General features: G+C 36.1%; 1 protein-coding gene across 7 annotated transcripts in view; it reads right to left on the bottom strand.

Moving 5' to 3' along the window:
- LOC308176312 (uncharacterized protein) overlaps positions 1-19,994 on the bottom strand; it is a 145,801-nt gene that overhangs the window by 37,269 nt on the left and 88,538 nt on the right. For 4 of the 7 annotated variants that reach the window (XR_013938221.1, XR_013938222.1, XR_013938223.1 and 1 more), the window contains 2 exons: positions 18,805-18,875; positions 14,654-15,517 (listed from right to left, as the gene is read on the bottom strand). Coding sequence is in view for 2 of the 7 variants with exons in the window: in XM_080551881.1 (XP_080408007.1) it covers positions 15,476-15,517; positions 18,805-18,875 (113 nt within the window). In the remaining 5 variants the exon portion in view is untranslated. Of the gene's footprint in view, positions 1-4,616; positions 6,462-6,673; positions 6,805-14,653; positions 15,518-18,804; positions 18,876-19,994 lie in introns of those variants that run through there. The other 3 variants (XR_013938220.1, XR_013938219.1, XM_080551882.1) reach the window with 3 other exon arrangements.

The following is a 19,994-nucleotide window of genomic DNA, read 5'->3' as shown; positions in this document are numbered from 1 at the left end:
TTAAATTAATTTAGTGCAAGTTACATTAAGTGTGATCTAAGGATGTCTAGCAAGTCAAGTCAACTTGTATACTTCATTTGGGGCCTAAACCTTCTGAACTACAAATAGTCCTTGTTCAGCTGGGCAAAAACAAGAAAGTCAATGAAGGTTCTCAACAGCAAAACTGATTTCATCTTTACACTTGAAAACAAACAACAAAACAACAATAATAATAATATAAAAGCCTTTAAAGTGTTTAAAAGTTTTACAGTACAGCCACTTCCCTTTTAGTATAGCAACATGTTCTTTCAAATGAAGTCACAGAAAACAAAACCAAAGCATATTCATCCTGTAGGAATCTGTCTTATAGGAAGGTTCCTTTATAGGAACATCAAGTTCCTATAAAAGGACTCACATTTTATTTGTTAGGCACCTAAATGTGCACAATAAAATTGAAAACAAGTCTGATGCTTCTTTCAATAACAGGGACACATGTTCGTGTGGTTTCACTCAGATCAGAACTGAACTCTGTTTTTAACTGAATATATTTTTTCCTTCTGACTAACTTCTTCACCTCTCTGTATCACAAATAGCAACAAGTGAAAAAACTTGCTTTAAATATTAATAAATATTAAAAATATGTTAGGCATTTCTAAGTGAAGTTTGAACTCAATGCAATGCATTTAGCAATGTCCTTGAATTACCTGTATTTTGGATGTAACCTAAAACCACAGCTCTTGACCACTTTTATAGCTGTGAACGGTCCCCTGGCTCCCTTCACTTGAGCAGGGGTGTTAACCCCAGTGTCCTGGCTTAATTCCAGTTTACGTAATTATATTATGCTTGCTTGAATTCTCCGAGAGTTTCCAACTGGAGAAGCTATTCTTCACTTTCTGGTTCTTCACTTTCTGATCCAAGAGGTCCTTGAGAAACACCACTTATAATACTTCTACCTTGGAAATGACTAAATTTTCTTAACGGAAAAAGTGGTCCATATTTATGGGTATATACTTTTGTACAGACATACACACACATGTGCTCATTTATTTATAATAATTGCTTGAATGTATAGATTGACATACACACTTAGAGTTGTCCTGGGACAGCAGAAAGAAATATTTTTCAGCTTGGATTAGCTGAAAAAACTAGCATTTTCTAAAGGATTATGTAATATGCAAAGCAAAAAAGAACAAAACATGAAAGGGTTTAATTAAGTGACATAGGATGCCTATGGCAGAAGTGGGAACTTAACCCAGGTCTCAAGATTTCAGCTTTCAGCATGACATCATTTCTTTCCCCAAAGAAATGTTATGTAATTCAATGAAGAATGTATAACAAAGATATAGATGTATAGAACATAATGAAAAATCTACAATGTAACAAAGAGTTATAGCAATATAATCTCATATCTGAAAAGAAAGTTCTGTGGAAAAGAAAGTATTACAAATATTACTAGGTAGGAGTCAACACAATATTGCGTGTCTGTCACCTGATGAGCAGGTAGTGGCGAGCATTTGTATGTCAGAGATAAAATGGATGTCCCAACCATCACTCTTTCTGCCCTAGAGCTGCCCATTTCCATTTCATTCTACTTTGCTAAGTTTAAAGCTAAAGTTGTCATGGCTCAGCAAGAGGCAACTTTACGACATTAACAAAGACTACCTCTTTCTCTGAATCCAAACCACAGAAGGGTGTGCTTAGTTTCTACCATTTAAACTGATTTCCATATATTTCATCACTCTTATTATTCACATTTTGGTGTTGTAATAACTTAGCAATATGTGCCTGTGGCTTTCATTAGAGAGGGAGCAGCACTTACGGTTTGACAAGTCCCTACTCTCTCCCCATACAATTACTTTGCAAATATTTTGGCACAGGGCAAGTGAAGAGGGATGGACTATTTGTTAAGACAGAGGACAGGCCCTCTTAAAAATCCATGGCCTGCTAATCTTTCTATCATAGACATCATAGACTTTCTCTGTCCCCATTTCTTTCTATCTACAAAACTGCAATAATCTTTAAAGAACTCATAAGGTGAGGCTGAACGTAGCATCATGAATTGTTTGTAAACTGCTTGGAGATTTTTGGCTAAAAGGTACTGTACAAGTGTAAAGGAGTTAATTGAAACTACAGGAGTCAATTCTTAATGTATCTGTCTGTGTTTACGAGCACACTTTTCACCTTGCCCTTGTGGAATTTCAAGATATAAAAAACACACTCAGCCCCAAAGACCCTTAAATCCCAACAGAAAGTAGAGATAAAAGGGTAGAAGTTAAAACTTGTCATCCCCATTTTACAGAGTGAGAACTGAAAACAAGAAGCTTAATGTATTTGTTTCTGGATGCACAAAGAGCAGTGTATGCAGGGATGTGCAGGCAGATCTCATGAATACCTTCCCAAGTTCTTCATGTAGACAATATTCTGGTTAGCACAGTCCCTCTACATTCTCCCCACTGTACCACCACATATAATTACTGAAGTACAATTATTGACTTTACTGGCATTAGAAAGGTAAGAAATAGCCCTTCATAAACCTACATCTAGCTTGGAAATCAAAAACGGCAGCATGCATTTTTAATTCGTTTACTTCTTTGTTTGTTTATTTATTTAATTTTCACATGAAGCTCATGAAACTTATTGGTTTTGCTAGTGTTTTTTTATGAGGGTTTCTTAAGGTAGCTGAGGTGGCTGAAAGCACAGTATGCTGAGGAAGTGCTCAGCCGTGGCCCACTGGTTGGTGTCAAAAGGCCAGCATCTGGTACCATTCTCTTGGTACTCAATTGCTTCTTTCTTTCAGGTCTTTCAGACCAAGGTACAACTTGAGAAGTGCATTTTGTGTTATAAAAGCCCTAATAGAATGGCAGCTTTATGTGCATAAATCTGTTCTCACTGCCAACACCACAGCTTAGCCAAATAGCAACAGCAGCCACAATACCAGGAGGCCAAAGTTTTCTAAGACTAAATCTGTCACCTCGTCTCGTGCAACTAGCTGCCTACAGCCCTGCATATGACCTTAAATTTGATTCTTCCATTGTACACAAGCTAGAGAAAATTACACAGTGCTGATTTATTGTGCTATACATTTTCTCCATTTTCTTTACTTTTTGTTTGCATTTTTCTTAACAAAGTTACCTATACTCCTTTAAATAAAAAGAAAAAAATGAAAACAATAACTGTCATGGTTAACTGTCAGAAGATCTATGTAAAACTCAACTGCCACAATTTACTAATCTGAACAAAGGGAATTTCATTTTGACATTATTGAAATATAAAACTTCCTCAAATTAAAACCAAATGAACTCATCTTTATAGTCAAACTGAGACTCTACAAAGGCACACAGCATCAAGTGCTACTTCACACAGTGGGGTCAGCACTCTTTCTTCACTGCATTTGACAATGTTTATGGATTTGTTGTTGTTTTAAAATTATATATAATCAGAAGAAAAGCAAAGCCACGTGGACACCTACAGGGAAAATAGGAGGTCTGAAAATGTTGTTGGCAGATCAAAATTTGTGATTCTCTCACTGCGCTCTATTTTTTTGTCAACTTTGCTTAAGTTACATTTTCATATTAATTTATTTTATTTTCTAAAGTAGTTGGGGCTGGAAACAAATTTTCTCATCGTTTTTATAGAACTGTAGAGCAGCCATTCCCAGGTGGAACTTCTATAAAGCAAAGCTTTATTTTAATGCACAAGCCTCAAACTAATATATAACCTCCCATTCTTCTAAGGCAAGGGTAAAGCAGCAGGTGTTTCAAGTTCCTGGGAGATGCATTACAGAGACAAATTTAAACCATTCACGATTAATAAAAATATATATTTTTTCATCTGAAAGGCTAGGAGAATATGAAATTGCAGTGACCATACTATAGGCTTTAAAATATAAATAACCCTCATAACACCTGCATGGGGGGAAGCAAAGCAATATTCAAAAGTGCGTTTAATAGAACAAGGCAAAAAAAAATCCACACTATTAAATGAAAAATTGAAATGCAAGTGCATAACAGTCATAATTTTTAAAGCAGGGACCAAAATAATGAACAAACAGCCAATAACTAGAAAATCACCTGAAGGATTGAATTCAAAGGGCTTATTAAAAATATCAAGTTTACCTTTTAAAGGACCTGTGTAATTACATGTATTACAATGTAGTATGCAGGGCACACAAGGAAAGCATGTGCTGTAAAGGTCTGAACAACCTATGGCTGTACGTATGCAGAAAACACAGCAGGTTCCTGAGCTCATGGATGCATAAATGTCCAGGAGAGGGAGCCTGAAGGCAGTCTGCACTTAACCATTATGGACCTGTCTTGCTTTGCAAGTTTTGCCTTGCAATTTGTCAGCAGAGGACCTGACTGGGGATTAATGTGAAAGGCTACACATTAAACTTTGTTGGCATATTACTCTGAACAAAGCCACTAGACTGTAGGATATGAATTCTGTCTTTGCTAGGTATCACACCTCTTCCTTTGGCAGTAAGAAATGACAATGTGCACCTTTGTCCTCCAGTCTCATAGACTTGTGTTAAACAAGCCTACAGCAGGCACAGGGATGCAAGACAGAATTTTTGTCCATTTGATTGAATGAAAAAATATTATCTGGGCAGAAAGACATTAGATTACCTTTTTTTAAAAAAAAAAAAAATTCTTCTAAGTTAGTAGAAGAGTTAATTGGGATTCCAGAGTTTATTCTTATCAATACCACTGTATAAACAACTCAAAGCTTATCAGACTGTATTAATTGTGCTCAGACTAAATACTGGGAGCAGTGCACTTATCTACTCTATACATGATCGGACGCTGATTTGGTTAGTAGCTATATACTGGATGTCAATTTAATATCAAATCTTAATATGCAAATCTTTTGACTAATTCATAGTTAAGCCTACTGGGAAAAGACTGTTCTTGATTCCTGGAAATCCCTTATGAATCCAGTGGCTGGTTATTTAATATCTTGCTTTCTCATCCCACTTAGTCTACTGGCAATACTATCTGCCAGGAAGAGAATTAATGATGGTGAGTCATGATTTACAAAGAAAGAGTCTGTTTTTTCAAGGAGACTTCAACAACAAGAAGCCAAATCCCCAAGTAAACTTTCTGATATTACAAGAGTAAAAACAATCAAGACACTACACATACTATAATTGGGGATTCCCTAGATGCAAAGGAGGTTACAAAAAATATATGGACAGCCCAAACAGCTTTGGCTTTCCCTCACGTAATGGAAATATCCAAGGGGATTGGGGGATTGTAAAAAAAAAAAAAAAAAAAAAATTTTGAGCAGCTGGTGTGAGTAAAATGTCTCTGTCATTTGCCTTCTGAAATCTCTTCTCCCACTAAGACAAAGGAGACTTGTAACTGTTTAAAAGATGTTTACTACACAGTATGCATTTCTCTTCACCCTATAGTATCTAAGATCCAATAGCATCCGAATCTCTGAGTCATACTTATCAATACAAGTGAAGTATTCTCCTGGCTTTCAGTGTTAGGATCATTACTTTCTTCACTGACATGAATAAGGACATACTGTTTACATCCAAGTTGGTTTAAATAGCTGAAAATTTATTTGTGGATGTTGAACTAGATACAGGGAAAAAAAGTTATGGGTCATAATGTAATACACATACTGAGTTTCAAATGGCCTTTAAGGAAGCTCAGAGGAAAACACATACAAATGCTTAGATTTTTTTTTCTTTATATATATATTCATGCTCACAAACAGAAAGAAGAATATATAACAAGAACTTGGTAATTCTCCAGCTATCTGAAATAGTATTTCATTTTAAATTTCTCCATGTGTTTATGAAGCTGAAATATTTTTATGCCATCACCCATGATATATTCCCTCTTAGAAGTAACTAGGTAAAATGAATGAAAACAAACAAACAAACAAAAAACAAAACACCAGAATAATAACATTGAGTCTTTGACTATAGAATATTTTAGGAAACAGAGTTATATCTTCAGGTAAGTTAGCAGTTAGCTAGTGGGAGTGTATTGCATAGCAGACAGAGCAATGGCACGTGATGTGTTCTTATTCTTCCCATAGTATCTCAGATGATATATCTTAAGCTCCTACTTAGCTGAGTAAAGGGATCAACTGAATGACCCATCCTTGTGACATATGGTGATATTCTTTTACAGTTAAAATGTCAAAAGTGAGAACCTGATTTACAGAATGAGTTGGACATAATTTTTTGAGAACCTTTGAGGAAGGAGACACTCAGGCTGGCTTGATTTCCTTCAAGATTTTTTGAAACTTCATCATATACCACATCTAGTGCACTATCTGGAGTTGGCCATATCCTGTTTTTTTTTTTAATTATTATTTTTTATTTTTCCTACCTCTGATACATCCACAAGACCCGAAGTGCAATGGAAACATCACAGACCACATTCTGGTGTTATAAATCAGGGGAGTTCCATATACCTCAATGGAGCTAAGTCAGCTTACACAAAGTGCGCACCTTCATTTCTGCTCTGCAAAAGGGATCAGGGAGCACATGCATTTAATTCTACATCCTGACTTGTGGACCTGTCTCCAGTGCATCTAACAGCATTCTTGATAAGTTAAAGGCTTTGTGAGTCATGGCTAGTTATAGATCAAGTAACCCAAAGCCTCCCTGCCTAGAGGGAGGCATGAGAAAGGCCATGGACACAATGCCTGACTGTAGCATGTAATAAAGCCTTACCTGGGAGATGGATGATCCCACTCAAACATTGCTGATGGCTTCATTCTGCAAGATGTCAGTAAAGTACCTGAGCACGTGTTACTTCATAAACAAAGGACAACAGGATTTCTCATCTGCTAATATGCTTTGTGCTAAAAAAAAGCACAGGCAGTTGGTTACAGTCAATTTGCTTCCAAGTCTTTTTAGCAAAGTTCTTTCACTCCTTGAACAGGCAAATTGGGCACACTGAACAGTTGAACCTCAGGTGGGATTTTTGAAGAAAATAGTTCAGAAATAATGTGAAAATTTGTTTTTAAAGTTAGAAAAAAAATGTCTTTGGTCTTACTCCCATGTGAACACTGGAGTTATAATAGGGGTGAGAATTTCACTTGGCCAACATTTCATCTAGAACTAATTTTCCTACATCTAATCCCCTAACCAACCTCTTTCACTTTGTAGGGTCAGAAAATGGGAGCTGGTGTTACTGACATCACAGATTTTCTTTTAAGCAAATGGCACAAAAATTCACCTTACTTCTAATTTACTATGCAATAATCACAAAGTGTCATCTTGTTTATTAAACACACAGTGATATTTGGTTGGAATCTAAAAGTGACCACGCAGTGCAATCATAACAAACCCTAGCAGATTAGATTAGGTTTAATGCCACTTCCTGCACTGAACAGAGGTACAGTCCCACCCAATTGCCAAACTCAGCACCCTGCTGCCAAAGGCAAACAGAATGTTGTCTCGGTGTGACAATAGTTGAGTAACAGACTTCCTAGGTGATGTTCTGAATTATTAAGAAAAAGACATCTTAATAAGGGCAAAAGCTCTTAATGGTTTTGTAGGAGCCTTTGTAAAGCCAGATCTGGAGATAGGTGGCACACAATACGTACCTCAGAAATAAAATCCAGAATTTGGTTTCAAAATCTTACAGTTCTAAATGTTATAATGCTTCCATAATGTATGAAAAAATACTTATACTTGAAAACAAAGTGTGCTTGCTGCTGTGAAGTTGAAGAAAGGCACAGCTAGGTAAAACCACTACAGAAGACACTTTGTCCCAACTTCTACCACCTTGTAGTTGCAGTCATTGTTTTTATACAGCTCTCTTAGAAACTAGTGGAACTTCATGTTAAAATTACTTTGGGTTTTTGTCCCTTATATTTATTTATTTATTTTGTCCATTGCTATTCTGTTGGTATATCACTCCTGTTGTTTTGAAAGCAAATTCCAAGAAAAATTAATATAATACTACTACTTTTACTGTGTTTTCAGAAATAGTCTGGTGGAACTGCCATTTCTAAAAACTGGCATTAACTTAATAGACAAAAATATATTCAAAAAAATGGAATTACAACTGTTGACATTTATCTGAAATATTTGCTCTGAAATTCAGTGAAAATACTGTTTGCTTCAATAAAACTGCTATTGCAGAAGGCCTATTAGGAACTAGAATTAATGATGGAATAAGAGATTATTTCTAAGCATATATCTAGACTGAACAGAATATACAGTACTCTAACTTCCCAGTTCCTCAGCTGGCTGCATAAAAGATACAGCAGAGTACATTGTGACTCCCTGCCACTGCAGGCGGATGCATTTCCTTTCCAAGGAAAGCAGGATAGGGAAGGAAACGCACATGAGTCTCACCTTTATATGGCTCTGATGGTTTATACAGAGACTATATTAACTTCGCTTGTCCAGATTTTTGTTACAATACCCAGTAAAATTCCAATGAACATCTAAGTCACTCTACACTTTTAAAACAGACTTAGACACGTGGGACCAAACTCCAGCCATACTTAATATTGTCTGATTGTCTTTAAAAAGGGCTTTAATAAGATAGCTTCCTAAGTGTTTCATTTCTGACAGTAGAAATATTTTGTGTTCCTAAGGACTTTGAGTCCTTCAAATTTTATAAATAAATAATAATAATAAAGCGATGAATGACTACACCTAAGGGTTTGAATGTGATTTATTGCTTTATGTGAGGTTGTGTCATTCATACACCCAGAAATGTCTAGGTAAACACAGCCAAAATTTTAGAAGTGTCAATACTTTGTATTGGCATTGTGACCGACTGTTCCACTATAAAATGTAACTGGAAAATGCACACACCCTAGAAGTAGGGCATCGAAATCTAGTCTTTTATCTTCTTCAATTATTCACCCAATTTTTGTTTTCAAATTTATATTGGTATTACAGCTTGGTAATTAGAAGAAGGTCATGATTTATCGTTATAGTTTAGTAATATCAGCTTGTTAAAAGTCCCTGTCAAAAAAAAAAGAAATAACTTCTGTATGCTTCCATTTTAAGCTTTGGAATTGTTCACTTTTTAAAATGAAATGTTTATTCATTTTGCTGAAGATCAATTTCATTTCAAAAATCAGTTTTCTTTAGCAAAATGAAAGTAAATCTTATAAGAAGTAAAAATAAATTTAAACAAAACAGTATATAAGTATCCAAATATATTTGATTTATTCAACTGAACCTGTAATATGAAATTCTAAATGTATTAGCCCAAAGCTTTTTGCCTAGCTTAGAGCAGAAAATTATCTGAAATCCTAACAATTCTTCCTGTAAGAAAACCAGCTTGTTCCAGGCTTATTATTTTAGCCTGATCTTAGACTGTGGAATTCTCACCATTAGCATACAAAACTTAAAAATAAATAAATACAAAAAAAAAATCACCCCAGCAGGACTTTTAACTCTGTCATTCAGTCTTGCCCTAACAACTATTGTCCCTTACAACAGTTAACCACGCACCTTAATCCCTCCAGACCACAAGTTGACACTGCCACTGCATTGGTGGCAATTAGCAGATGGTGACCCAAGAAGGATAGATGGGGTAACATGGCTGTAATCTTAAATTTCAAGAAGCAAAGCAATTTGGAAAAGGTGATGGAATGGTGTTGAGGTTTTCATGGGAAGAGATGAAATCTGGGGACAGGTCAGAGGAAAAGGTCATTCTTTTCCTCCTGTGAGCACACACAGCCCAAAAAACTTGATCAGACTCAGGGCCTTCTGCCACTGGAAATGTCAGGAGTTCCTGTGTTAATCTATACTGTACTGTTACTGACTTCTGTATTCACAGAGCAGATTTGTCCCTTTTCTTCTGTAGTGGTGTGGTATCCTGATCCTTCACTCTTGCTGTCACTCATCTTACACCTGAAAAGCTCAATCAGAAGAAAAGTGAAAACATTTTTACCCATTCCAATTCTCCTAACCTGTTTATTCCCTGAGGCAAAATAATCAACTAGCACACCTGTGGAACGCGAGCAAGAAGCAGAGGAAACCCATCAGGGAAACTCCCTGCAACCACAGCTGTGCATGCTGCCACTGGAGCATGCCCAGTGCCTAATGGCACATTAGGTAGGCATTTATCTCAGCCAGTTTATGAGGTCTGTTACAAAATTGAATCACTTTCTGCTAAAGCCCATGGAGCAGAAATTGCTACTTCTAAGCTAATCCATTTTCAAATTAGCTTCCAATTGTGAGAGATGACCTCACTGCAAATCAGCTTACCTAATTGCTAACACTCACTAAGGGAAGAGAAATCAATCTTTCTCTCCTTTTTTTTTTCCCCTCTATTTTTCTTATTTACTTATTTATTTATTTTTAATTCCTTGCAGCTTCCTTTCATACTGCTCCAACAGGGAAGATAAACTTTATGAAAGCTTAGATTTCTTGATTTCTTAATTGTCTACTCTTACTTAGATAGCAAGAAGGGTAAAAGGAAATCAATGACCGTCAGTATTTCACTGAGGGTAGAGTTGATTGTATATGCTATTTTTTTGTACAAATTTCATAAATTATTTGGTATATATATTGGAACAAGATGCAGAGATTTCTACTAAAATAGACTCGGTTTCTTGGTCATTGTACTTAATAATAGGCAGTTCTTTTTTGCAGTTGGTAATCGAAAAGACAAATCCTAACAAGAGTCTGGGCACAAAGCTAATGGCAAGGGAAGATCTGATGTGCATGTGATTTTTAAAAGTGGATAGAAGAAGCAATCACAAGTTGCCTCATAAATCTGTTCTAGATGATTTTAATTATGAGAGGTGTAAGTATTTTTTATGTCCATGGAAGATTATACTTAGAGATGATAGTGCATAAATAATACCTTATACAAGCATGTTTCAGACTGAAGAACAGAGAAGATAGATTCATATCAACAGATACAGGTAAATCCAATTTTAGAGCAACATCAGACCCACGTCAAATTACAGGGGCATCTTCTGGGACAGGTTAGTGTCTCAGTTTGAATCTTCCCTAAATTTGATGGTATTGAACTCCAAACAGATGCCTTTTTTTTTTTTTTTGAGATAACTGACACATTTATATGCAACATATATTGTATAGGGTAGGACAGAGTGTATAGAAATGTACAGAAATATTTAACTTCTGAGTACCAAAGAAACATATCTCTATTTTTCATCACATTATGAAGCAGGTAAAATTAAGAAATAATATTAAAAGAACAACAACAAAAAAGTGGGGAAAAAAGTCACTTAACAGTGCATTGGTTAAAGAATAATGAAGACCTGTCCAAAAATCATACAGCTTATCCAAGTTGTACTTCAAAGCAATCAGCACAAATTAGGTAACTATTAAGTTCATCCTACACTGACTCAAAATAGAAGGTAGTGAAAAAAGCATCTCTGTGGAAATGAGTAAGGGACAGTCCAGAATTCCATCCTGCTGTGTCAGCTGGCTTAGAAGCAAATCTGCATTTCCTCCTGGAGAGATACACATGTACTTTTTTAAATAACAAAATAGCCAATGTGTCTCTAAATATGATTATCATAACCACATATAACTTGTTGTACAACTATGCTCAGCTTCATAGGTAGGGCAGAAAGCCAGAAAATGTGGTGAACATATCCTCTTCCCCAATCCTTTGACCTACTAGCGTGATGTTTATCTTCATGCTGACATTCCTAAAAAGCTATATTTCCCACTTGAATCAAGCTACCATATATTGAGAACAGGATAGCAACTAATGTTCTTTTGGCTTTTTAGAAAAAAAATTTCTTTGCATTAACTGCCTTACTTTTTATTCCCTTTGTAAGCTTCTCTCTTAGTTTCTTCGTTAAGTCCCTATTTCATTTCTGATTGTATGACTCTTTGCAATCCATCTTGGTTATATGCTAAATAAATAAATAAAATAAAAATCCCAAGGCAACATTGTGGCTTGTGGTTTCAAATGTCATCTTTAGTATGTCCCTGAAGTTTAGACATGAATGACGTATTGACCTTTGAAGTAGCATTGTCCTGGGACATAGCTGAGATTTTCTATTATAGTGAGGTTTGCCTTCAACAGAGGAGGAATGTTCAGATAGGCTGATTGGTACTAGCTCCTGGCTAGGCTAAAAGTATAGCTTTTCCCTCTCTCAGGCCTAACTCCTAGCATAGGAATGCAGAAACAAAAGGAAACAAAATAAGGCGATAAATCTAGAAGTTATTCTGAGCAACTTTATAGATGTTTAACATATAAATTGGAACATATACTTCTTTATTTAGTCATTTTATCTATTTTCACTTGTGTCTAATTTGTCTTTAAAATATGCTATGTTATTTTGAAAGTTATATGGATTTTTTTTCTTGTTTGTTTTTCTCCTCACTGGGGGAAATGTTCAGGGAGAGCTCTAAAGTAATAGGATAAGGTATAGCTTATTTTCTTAGGAGTTCTCTAATCAGTATTAGTATGCAACTCAAATTCCAAAATATTTGGCCCCCTACTGAAACAAATAGAAGTGCCTGAGGAACAGAAATGCACTACTGACCTCAGTTCTTAAGAGTTGCTTCCAAATACTAAAATCTTTTGGTGTCTAGCTATTTTTCTATGATATCTGGGGATATAAACTCCATTATTTATTTATCTTAACAGGAGTTTTCTTTCAGTGAATCTCATAATATTAAAGTTAATTTAATTAACTAATTATAAATGGTACTAGAGACCAAACCCATGAAACCAAACTAATCTGCTACTGAGAATGCTCAGTGTCACTGTAATTTTCCCATCCTATTTCAAGGAGTCTTCAGAAATGATATTTAGTCTATTCTCGTAAATGCTTCAGATAGGACCATCGACAAAGTAACCTTGCGTGGTAAACGCATAATCAGAAGTAGGAGGATACCCTCAGGTACACTAAGGACTTGTAATTGCTTTCCAACAAGTACAAATGGCAGTGGTGGTACAAAAGATATTTATCTGGAGCTTTAAAGTCATCTCTTATTACCATTTCTCAAGTCTTAGACAAAGATAAAAATATTATAATTAGGCCTAAAACTGTAGCCCAATCATGTGACCCAATCATGTGACCTAAACAAACAGAGGAGCAGAAAACAGTGGCACTCAGCTGGAACAAGGAGAAACGCAACAAAGTAAGGAAAGACAAAAGAGATAAGGGACCCCCGGCCAAAACCCCCAGGATCACCTTAGCTCAGAAGGGGTTGCACAATGACATACTTCATAAGAAAGATTATACATAACGGATGTGGTTGCTTTTGCAAATATCCAGTTGAAAACCAGTGAACTGATGCAAAGATAAGATATTGAAGGGGAGAGGGAAATCAGTGACTTCACTTTCCCTGTACATACTACTTTTTTTTCTTCTTTTCAGTTTTCTGATCTCTAGCCAAAATAAATCATCCTCTGCATTACATAAATACAGTATTTTTCTTGCCATTTATTATTATTTTTCCCATTTGTATTGGCTTATCAAAGACTCTGCATGGAGAGGACAATACTTTAGATGCCCAATGTGTAAGGACTGGTAGATATTTGACAGCATTTTGTAACCCAAATATAAAGCATCAAAATTTGAAATGGAAGTGGCGGAAACCTCAGAAACAGAAGTCACTGAGTCTTCAGTGACTTCAACCATTCAGTTGCCAGCATTTTCTATAACCTACATGTTGGGTAACTGACACGATGGGTTTGGTGCAAGAATATTTCTCTCCTCCAAAAAAAAAAAAGCAAACTTAATTGAAAACAAAACAAAGCAAACAAAACAAAACCCAACCAACAAACAAACAAAAAAACAAAACAAAAAACCCACCTTTCATTGATAAAGGTAAACTTCACTGTAAAATAGCAATCTGAATACAACAGCCCTGCTCATCAAGGAATGCTACTATGTAGGTAAGTAATTCTGACACTTTCTTCTTAAAACCTCATTGCTCTCCAAAATAATGTTTTCCTCCTTTTACCTCGTTTGTAGGGGGAAAGATAATGAGGAAACAGAACATTTAAACAGAAGTGAAACTGCTACTTTCCTTGATGAATATATAACAACTTCTATTAGAAGATTCAGTTTTGATGAACTAGATTTTCAAAGTAAAATTAAAGAAACAAAAACAACAAAAAAGCTTTACACTCTTCAAACACTGTAAATGGTCCAAAAATATACGTAATTTATTTACTTTGAAGCTTTTATTCTCTCATAGTAATGTGAAAGAAACCTGAAAATCAGATCTGTTGTCATTTCTGTATAAGCTGTGATAAAATGATTTTTGCTTGAACTTCAAAGCTAGACTCATATCTAGCAGAAAGTACAGAATGGGTGGCAAGATTTTTTCCATTAGACATATCTGACTATTGACAGATTTTATAATCACATCATGATGCTGTACTCCATCTTTCTGGAGTACAATCCTGCCAAGAAAAAAAAAAAAAGATTTATCTGCATAAAACACAGACTTTATATTCTAACATTTGTAACATGACAAATTATCCATTACAGATTTATAGGACAATATTAGTCTGCAAGACTGAAAAAGTGCAACTACTGCTTAGAATAGTTTGAAAGAAATTAGAATTACTGAAGTTCAATGTATATCTCAGTGCTTGAGATTATGTTTAGAATTGCATTAAGCATAACAGGAAGTAAATGATGGAGAAATATCTATGTTATATTTTTGTTCTTTCAATAAATCATGAATATATCCAAAAATATGAATACAGAGAACAGAAGGAGAAACACAGTATCTACTATGTTGCTGTCATGACTGACATTTTAATTGGCTCACAAGCGTATGGGGACTGCAGTATGTTTAGACTTAATTTCCACATGTACAATACAGCCATTACAACAAGTCTTTTCTGCATCTGGGAATTAGCTTATAGCATTGCAACTGTTGCTCATCTGGTCTTCTGTTGTCTTTGCCATGAACATGAGTCTTGACAGAAAATGTGGCTGGACAGAATAGCTAGCAGATATTATTGTAGTCCCCCTAGGTATACTAGTTGAGAATATATCTCTAAGCAGAAAGAAGCTCAAACCATGGCATTTAGGTTTGGAGCTAAATAAAATAGAAATTGGAGACTTTGAGTACAGCTTCTTGTGTTGAAATGGGAAAAGCAGTGGTGCAAAAGGTATGGTAGGTACAGCAGCACGTACAAACAATTGCCAGCACTAGAAGTCATCAACCTAGGATTGCTGTTTTGCACCACGATTTTCAGGGCACATACAAACAAAGGACATCTGCATGATAGCTGGTTGGGAGTTCTCCAAAATGTTCTTTTTCTGTCCAAAAATTATAATTGTCAGAATATTTTTTTCTCTAGTGAAAACTAATAATTTTCAATAACATTTTTATTTGAAACCTTTTGCAGATAGATCCTTCATGGAATATCCCAACTGCCTTGACTCTACTTTTACTTAGACAAAACATGAGAGCATGGAATTTATGCACAAATGTTATGTATGGTCCAGTGAAAATAATTTGTATGAGTGGAACAACAACCATAAAGACTGTGTCTCTCCAAGAATGTCTCCAAGCACAAAAAGTACCATCCTTGGAGATGCTTCACAGACAGAACTTTCCCCCATTCCCTTCTTGAGGGATTACCTTGAACCAAAGAAAGAAAGAAAGAAAAAAAAAAACTGCAGTCAGTCTCCTGCGTCTTTTGAGATACTGAATCATTCTCTATAGAAATTTCATTCCTTTATCCCAACCAAGCCAGCCAGAGTCTGGCCCAATGTTTAAGTATTTTCACAAAACTAAACAGTTGCAACAAAAGCAATGAAAAGAGACTGGTTTTATCCTAGGATTTGCCTGAGACACAAGAGTAAAAAGGTTTTGTTTTGCTTTTTAATTACAGGTGAGAGTCATAACTGTTGATCTATTCTTGAGCATTCACAACATATCAGCATTATTAGAAAAATGAGATTTTTTTTTCCTACCCTGTTTTTTTCTTTATACAATTTATTAACATGATGAAGAAAATAAATTCCCCAACCCTGAAATCTTTCGGAAACCAGAGTTTTAATTTTTCAGCCAGCCCTCATCCACATGGAGGCCAAATGCTTTTGTCATATTATTAATTCAGTCTGCACAAGAGGTTGCGGTTCTCTTGCTAAAGGAACTCTGCTATGAAATGCAGTGCCAGGAAATCTGACAAGTACCCTCCCTCCCAGTACAGCATTTTGGAGAGAGGAAGCACAGAGCAGAAGGCAGACTCTCTGTGGGTTTTGGGGGATGGTTTACATAGCACTTACACTTTGTGGTGTGGTTGGAAGGGGGAGAAAGCCAGAACATTTCAACAGCCCTTTCTCTCTGTCTCCTGTAGCTTATAAAGGACAAAGACAAACCTAGCAAAGCAGGAGAAACCAATGTCCTTGCTTCTATGACTTTTCTACCATTTTGAACAAGTTCTAGTAGCAAATTCTCATAGATCATACATTAAAGCCAGTGTTTGGGAACATATATCAGAAAGTTTTGGGGGAGTACAGTAAAATCAAATATTTCATGAATGCTCAGTTTCAGATGTTGTTTTAAACCACATTCAACTATATGAAATGTTTTTGTTGTCGTTGCTTTCTTTCTTTCATTTTTTTTTTCCCCATTCCTTTTAAAAATACCTGAGGACTATTTGTAATACTTCTTTCACATTTCAGGTAAATATATTAATAGTCATGTTGGCTACTGGGAACACAAGCATCAGATCTTGGGAAGATGATTGAAGCCCTAATAAATTTGAAACCGTTTTCAATTAGTACACAGGAAATTTACTTTGTGAGCCATGACTTGTTTTATTAGTGCCCCGGAGGGCAATTTAGATTGGAAAAATCAGGAGATCATTGTATGCCAAAAAAAGAAAACAGATACTTAGCTTTCATCTATAGTCTGGGATACAGCCATGAAAATGGGACTAAAATATTACTTAGTATCAAAAAATATTTGTCTTTATACATTGGGGTCAGTCATAGTTCCAGAGTGTTGAAAATAACATTCATCCCATCCTGAAGCATGTAGTTAACTTGAAATTTCGCCACTTGCTGTTTTTACTTTGAAATGAACGCTAAGTAAAACCCTTATTTTGCATTTCTAATAGGTACAATTAAGATATGGGAACAGGTGCTCAAGAAAGCAGGAGCCTCCCTAAATTTTATCATATCTTTAGAACTTCAGTCACCTGAGTTTTCTGTTGGGTCACATGAGATACCCCATACTCTATTTTCCTTCTTTTATTGCTCAGGTTCTCAGCGAGGAATAAAAAAAAAAAAGACATCAAAAGGACAGAGTACAGAGGGAGGGGCTCCTACCAATGCATAACGCCTTCTAAAAATATGAACAGCAAGATCAACTTTTATGATTCTAAAATTTGTTTTGCCAATTGTAGTCTTGTCAGTAAGGTGAAGGACAGGATACACTCAATGAAACAATTCTTAATATTTCTTTGCCTGAGGTACACAAGCATCAACTGCAACAGTGTTCCTTGCGTGTTAACCTGCCTTGACCTCATCCACCTGAATAAGGGCCTCTTGCAGTGTGGTCTATAATTTTTCAATACTTTTTAATCATAGACACTTTAGTGTCTTTCACACTTCAGCAAGCTCCTTCAAATGATGCCAAGCTCAGTTAGATTCAGCAGCACTAGACCATGTCTTAAACACTAAAGGCTAAATTATCATAGCTATTTCTTGGCTGTGCAAGGGAGTGAGAAATCTCCCCTCCTTTTTCTCCCTGCATGACTGTAACTCCAGGGGAAAAGGACAGGAATATGAGAAAATCTTTGTGCACTTTGCTCCATGTGCAGCAGCTGATACATAGAGTGAGAAACAAAATTCTTCAAGAAAGGAAGTGCTTTAGGCCTTTCATCAAAGCATGTATTGCAGGGATGTGACTCCAAACAAATATTCATATCATCTAGCTTTAGGTTTCGTTTGCATAGTGAGTGCACTGCAGTTAGGTAAATGACACTGCTCTAGAAAATATCTCCGAGTATCTAAATGAAACTAGTACTGGAAGCCTACCTTTGTGAGAAGAACCTATGTGATTAGTGATCATAAGTACTTTAGGGTCTACACAAGTAAACGTTACCCCATAATTGGCCACAATTCCTATAACAATGGGAATATTAAAAATTCCAATGGCACTCAGTAATGAATATCCAGATAAATACAGGTTTTGTGAGGGTGTTAAAAGGCTTATGGTTTTCCTTTCCTATTTGAAGTTTCCACCTTCAAAGTTTTTGCTTCTCAAATGAATCATAGGTGTGGTATCTGAGTTCTTACACCTGAAATTATTTCAGACATGCAAATACCCATCCAAGAGCTTAACTTGCAAGAGCAAACTCTTGAAAATGTTGCTTCCTCTTGCACAAAAGTTCTACTGGGTACGATAATAGTATTTTCACTGCAACTGCAGTTATAGACCGAAGCTGAAACATACCTACTGTCCACGCATCCACACTCCGGCCATGTCCTGACCCTGAGGCAGAAGTCTCATAGCCTTTACTCCTAGTTTGCAAGAGGGAGGGACACTGGTATGCCTACCAACTGAAATTCCCCAAAGGAAAGCAAAGTATTCAGAAGTCATCCTGATCAGCCAGGTCTCACCTCAATAAGCAGGCATGATATTGTCAGGTCTTGTAAAAGACCAGAACTGTAGGGCACATCACGGACTGCACCTATGCCTTAATATAGGCATGGTGTCTGTGTCCATCAAATCAACTTTGTCTACATGAACGTATAGCTGAGGTTTTAACAGAAAATTAATCAAAACTAACATTCAAATCCTGTGCATAAATTTCAAAGAGTTAGAATCTTTAAGCAACATAGCAATTTCACACAGAATGGCTGTAACATAATTAAAAATATGTTTAAAAAAAATACAATTAAAAAAGAACTTACCTTACACAACAACAATTGCTTAATGGTCAAAGTAAAATGATCTCGTTTGATTGATGTCTTCTTTGATACTCCTAAAGGAGAACAATTTTATATTTGAAAAATCCAAATAATTTACAGATAAAACATAAAGGTTTACCTATATGGTTTGAAAAATAAATAGGAACAACTACCAGAACATTGCTTTAAAGTATTCAAAGCCTTGACTATATAACAAGAACATTCTAAATTCAGTATGATTTAGGAAAGTGCATGGCAGGAGGCTTATGATGAAACACAGTTGTATTGCTCTTGTATAAAATATCAGTCTTTGCTGTAATGAAATGAAGTCATATTGGTTTGCAACTGCAGTTTGTTAGGATTGTCTCATTAATAGAAAAAAAAATACAACCCTCCATATGCATCAATTTTCATTGGAATGAAGTTACATCTCCTCATAAAGGAAAGCCTAGTCATAAGACATTGAATCAAATTGTTTTCAATTTTTGAAACATTATAGCATGCTTTGGCCCACTCAGTTAATCTTCAATAGGAAAAGGGGAGGGGGATAATAGTTATTTGGAGAGGGGACATTCCGTTTTGCAGGGCTGTAGGAATATCATATAGCACAGGTGTGGAGCATTGCGTGTACAACCCTATGGCAAAAAAGCAGCAAGCAAGAGCACATGCCAGGGAACCTGATTTGACATTAGCCAGAGTGCTGTAGCACAGGTGTCACGTTGCCCATGCCTAGAAGCTAGACATAAGAATTATGCATTTTTTGGCCTCGCAGGTCTACTCAGACACATATGTGGGTATTCACAAAGGCTAACTGCAGCCAAGGAAAGTTGATCAGAAAGCCAGGCTCATAATGGAGTAGCTCAGATCATCTAACTTCAAACTCTAAAAGAGCCTCCCTCCCTTCTTTGGAAAAAACATTTCACCTTCCCACACTAACTTCAGACTGTATGAATTCCCTCTTCTCCGTCTATTCCCACCCCCCCCCCCCCCCCCCTTCTTTCCTGAAAAGCTGCAGGAAAACAAGCTAAATGTAAAATATTTAAGACTTTCTACAACTCACTAATGAGAACACTGCTCACATAAGTGGACCTTCCAGGCACTGGTGCATAACTTCCACTGGCAATATGACAAACTTACCACTGCCTGATATGCATCACATGAGTACAGACACCCTGGGCTGCACTTTCCTGCTC

This window comes from Anser brachyrhynchus (genome assembly GCF_964034855.1).
Source record: "Anser brachyrhynchus genome assembly, chromosome: 1".
In the NCBI taxonomy this organism is placed as follows: Eukaryota; Metazoa; Chordata; class Aves; order Anseriformes; family Anatidae; genus Anser; species Anser brachyrhynchus.
The sequence above is the reverse complement of the archived record's forward strand: the minus strand, read 5'-3'. Positions and strand labels throughout refer to the sequence as shown.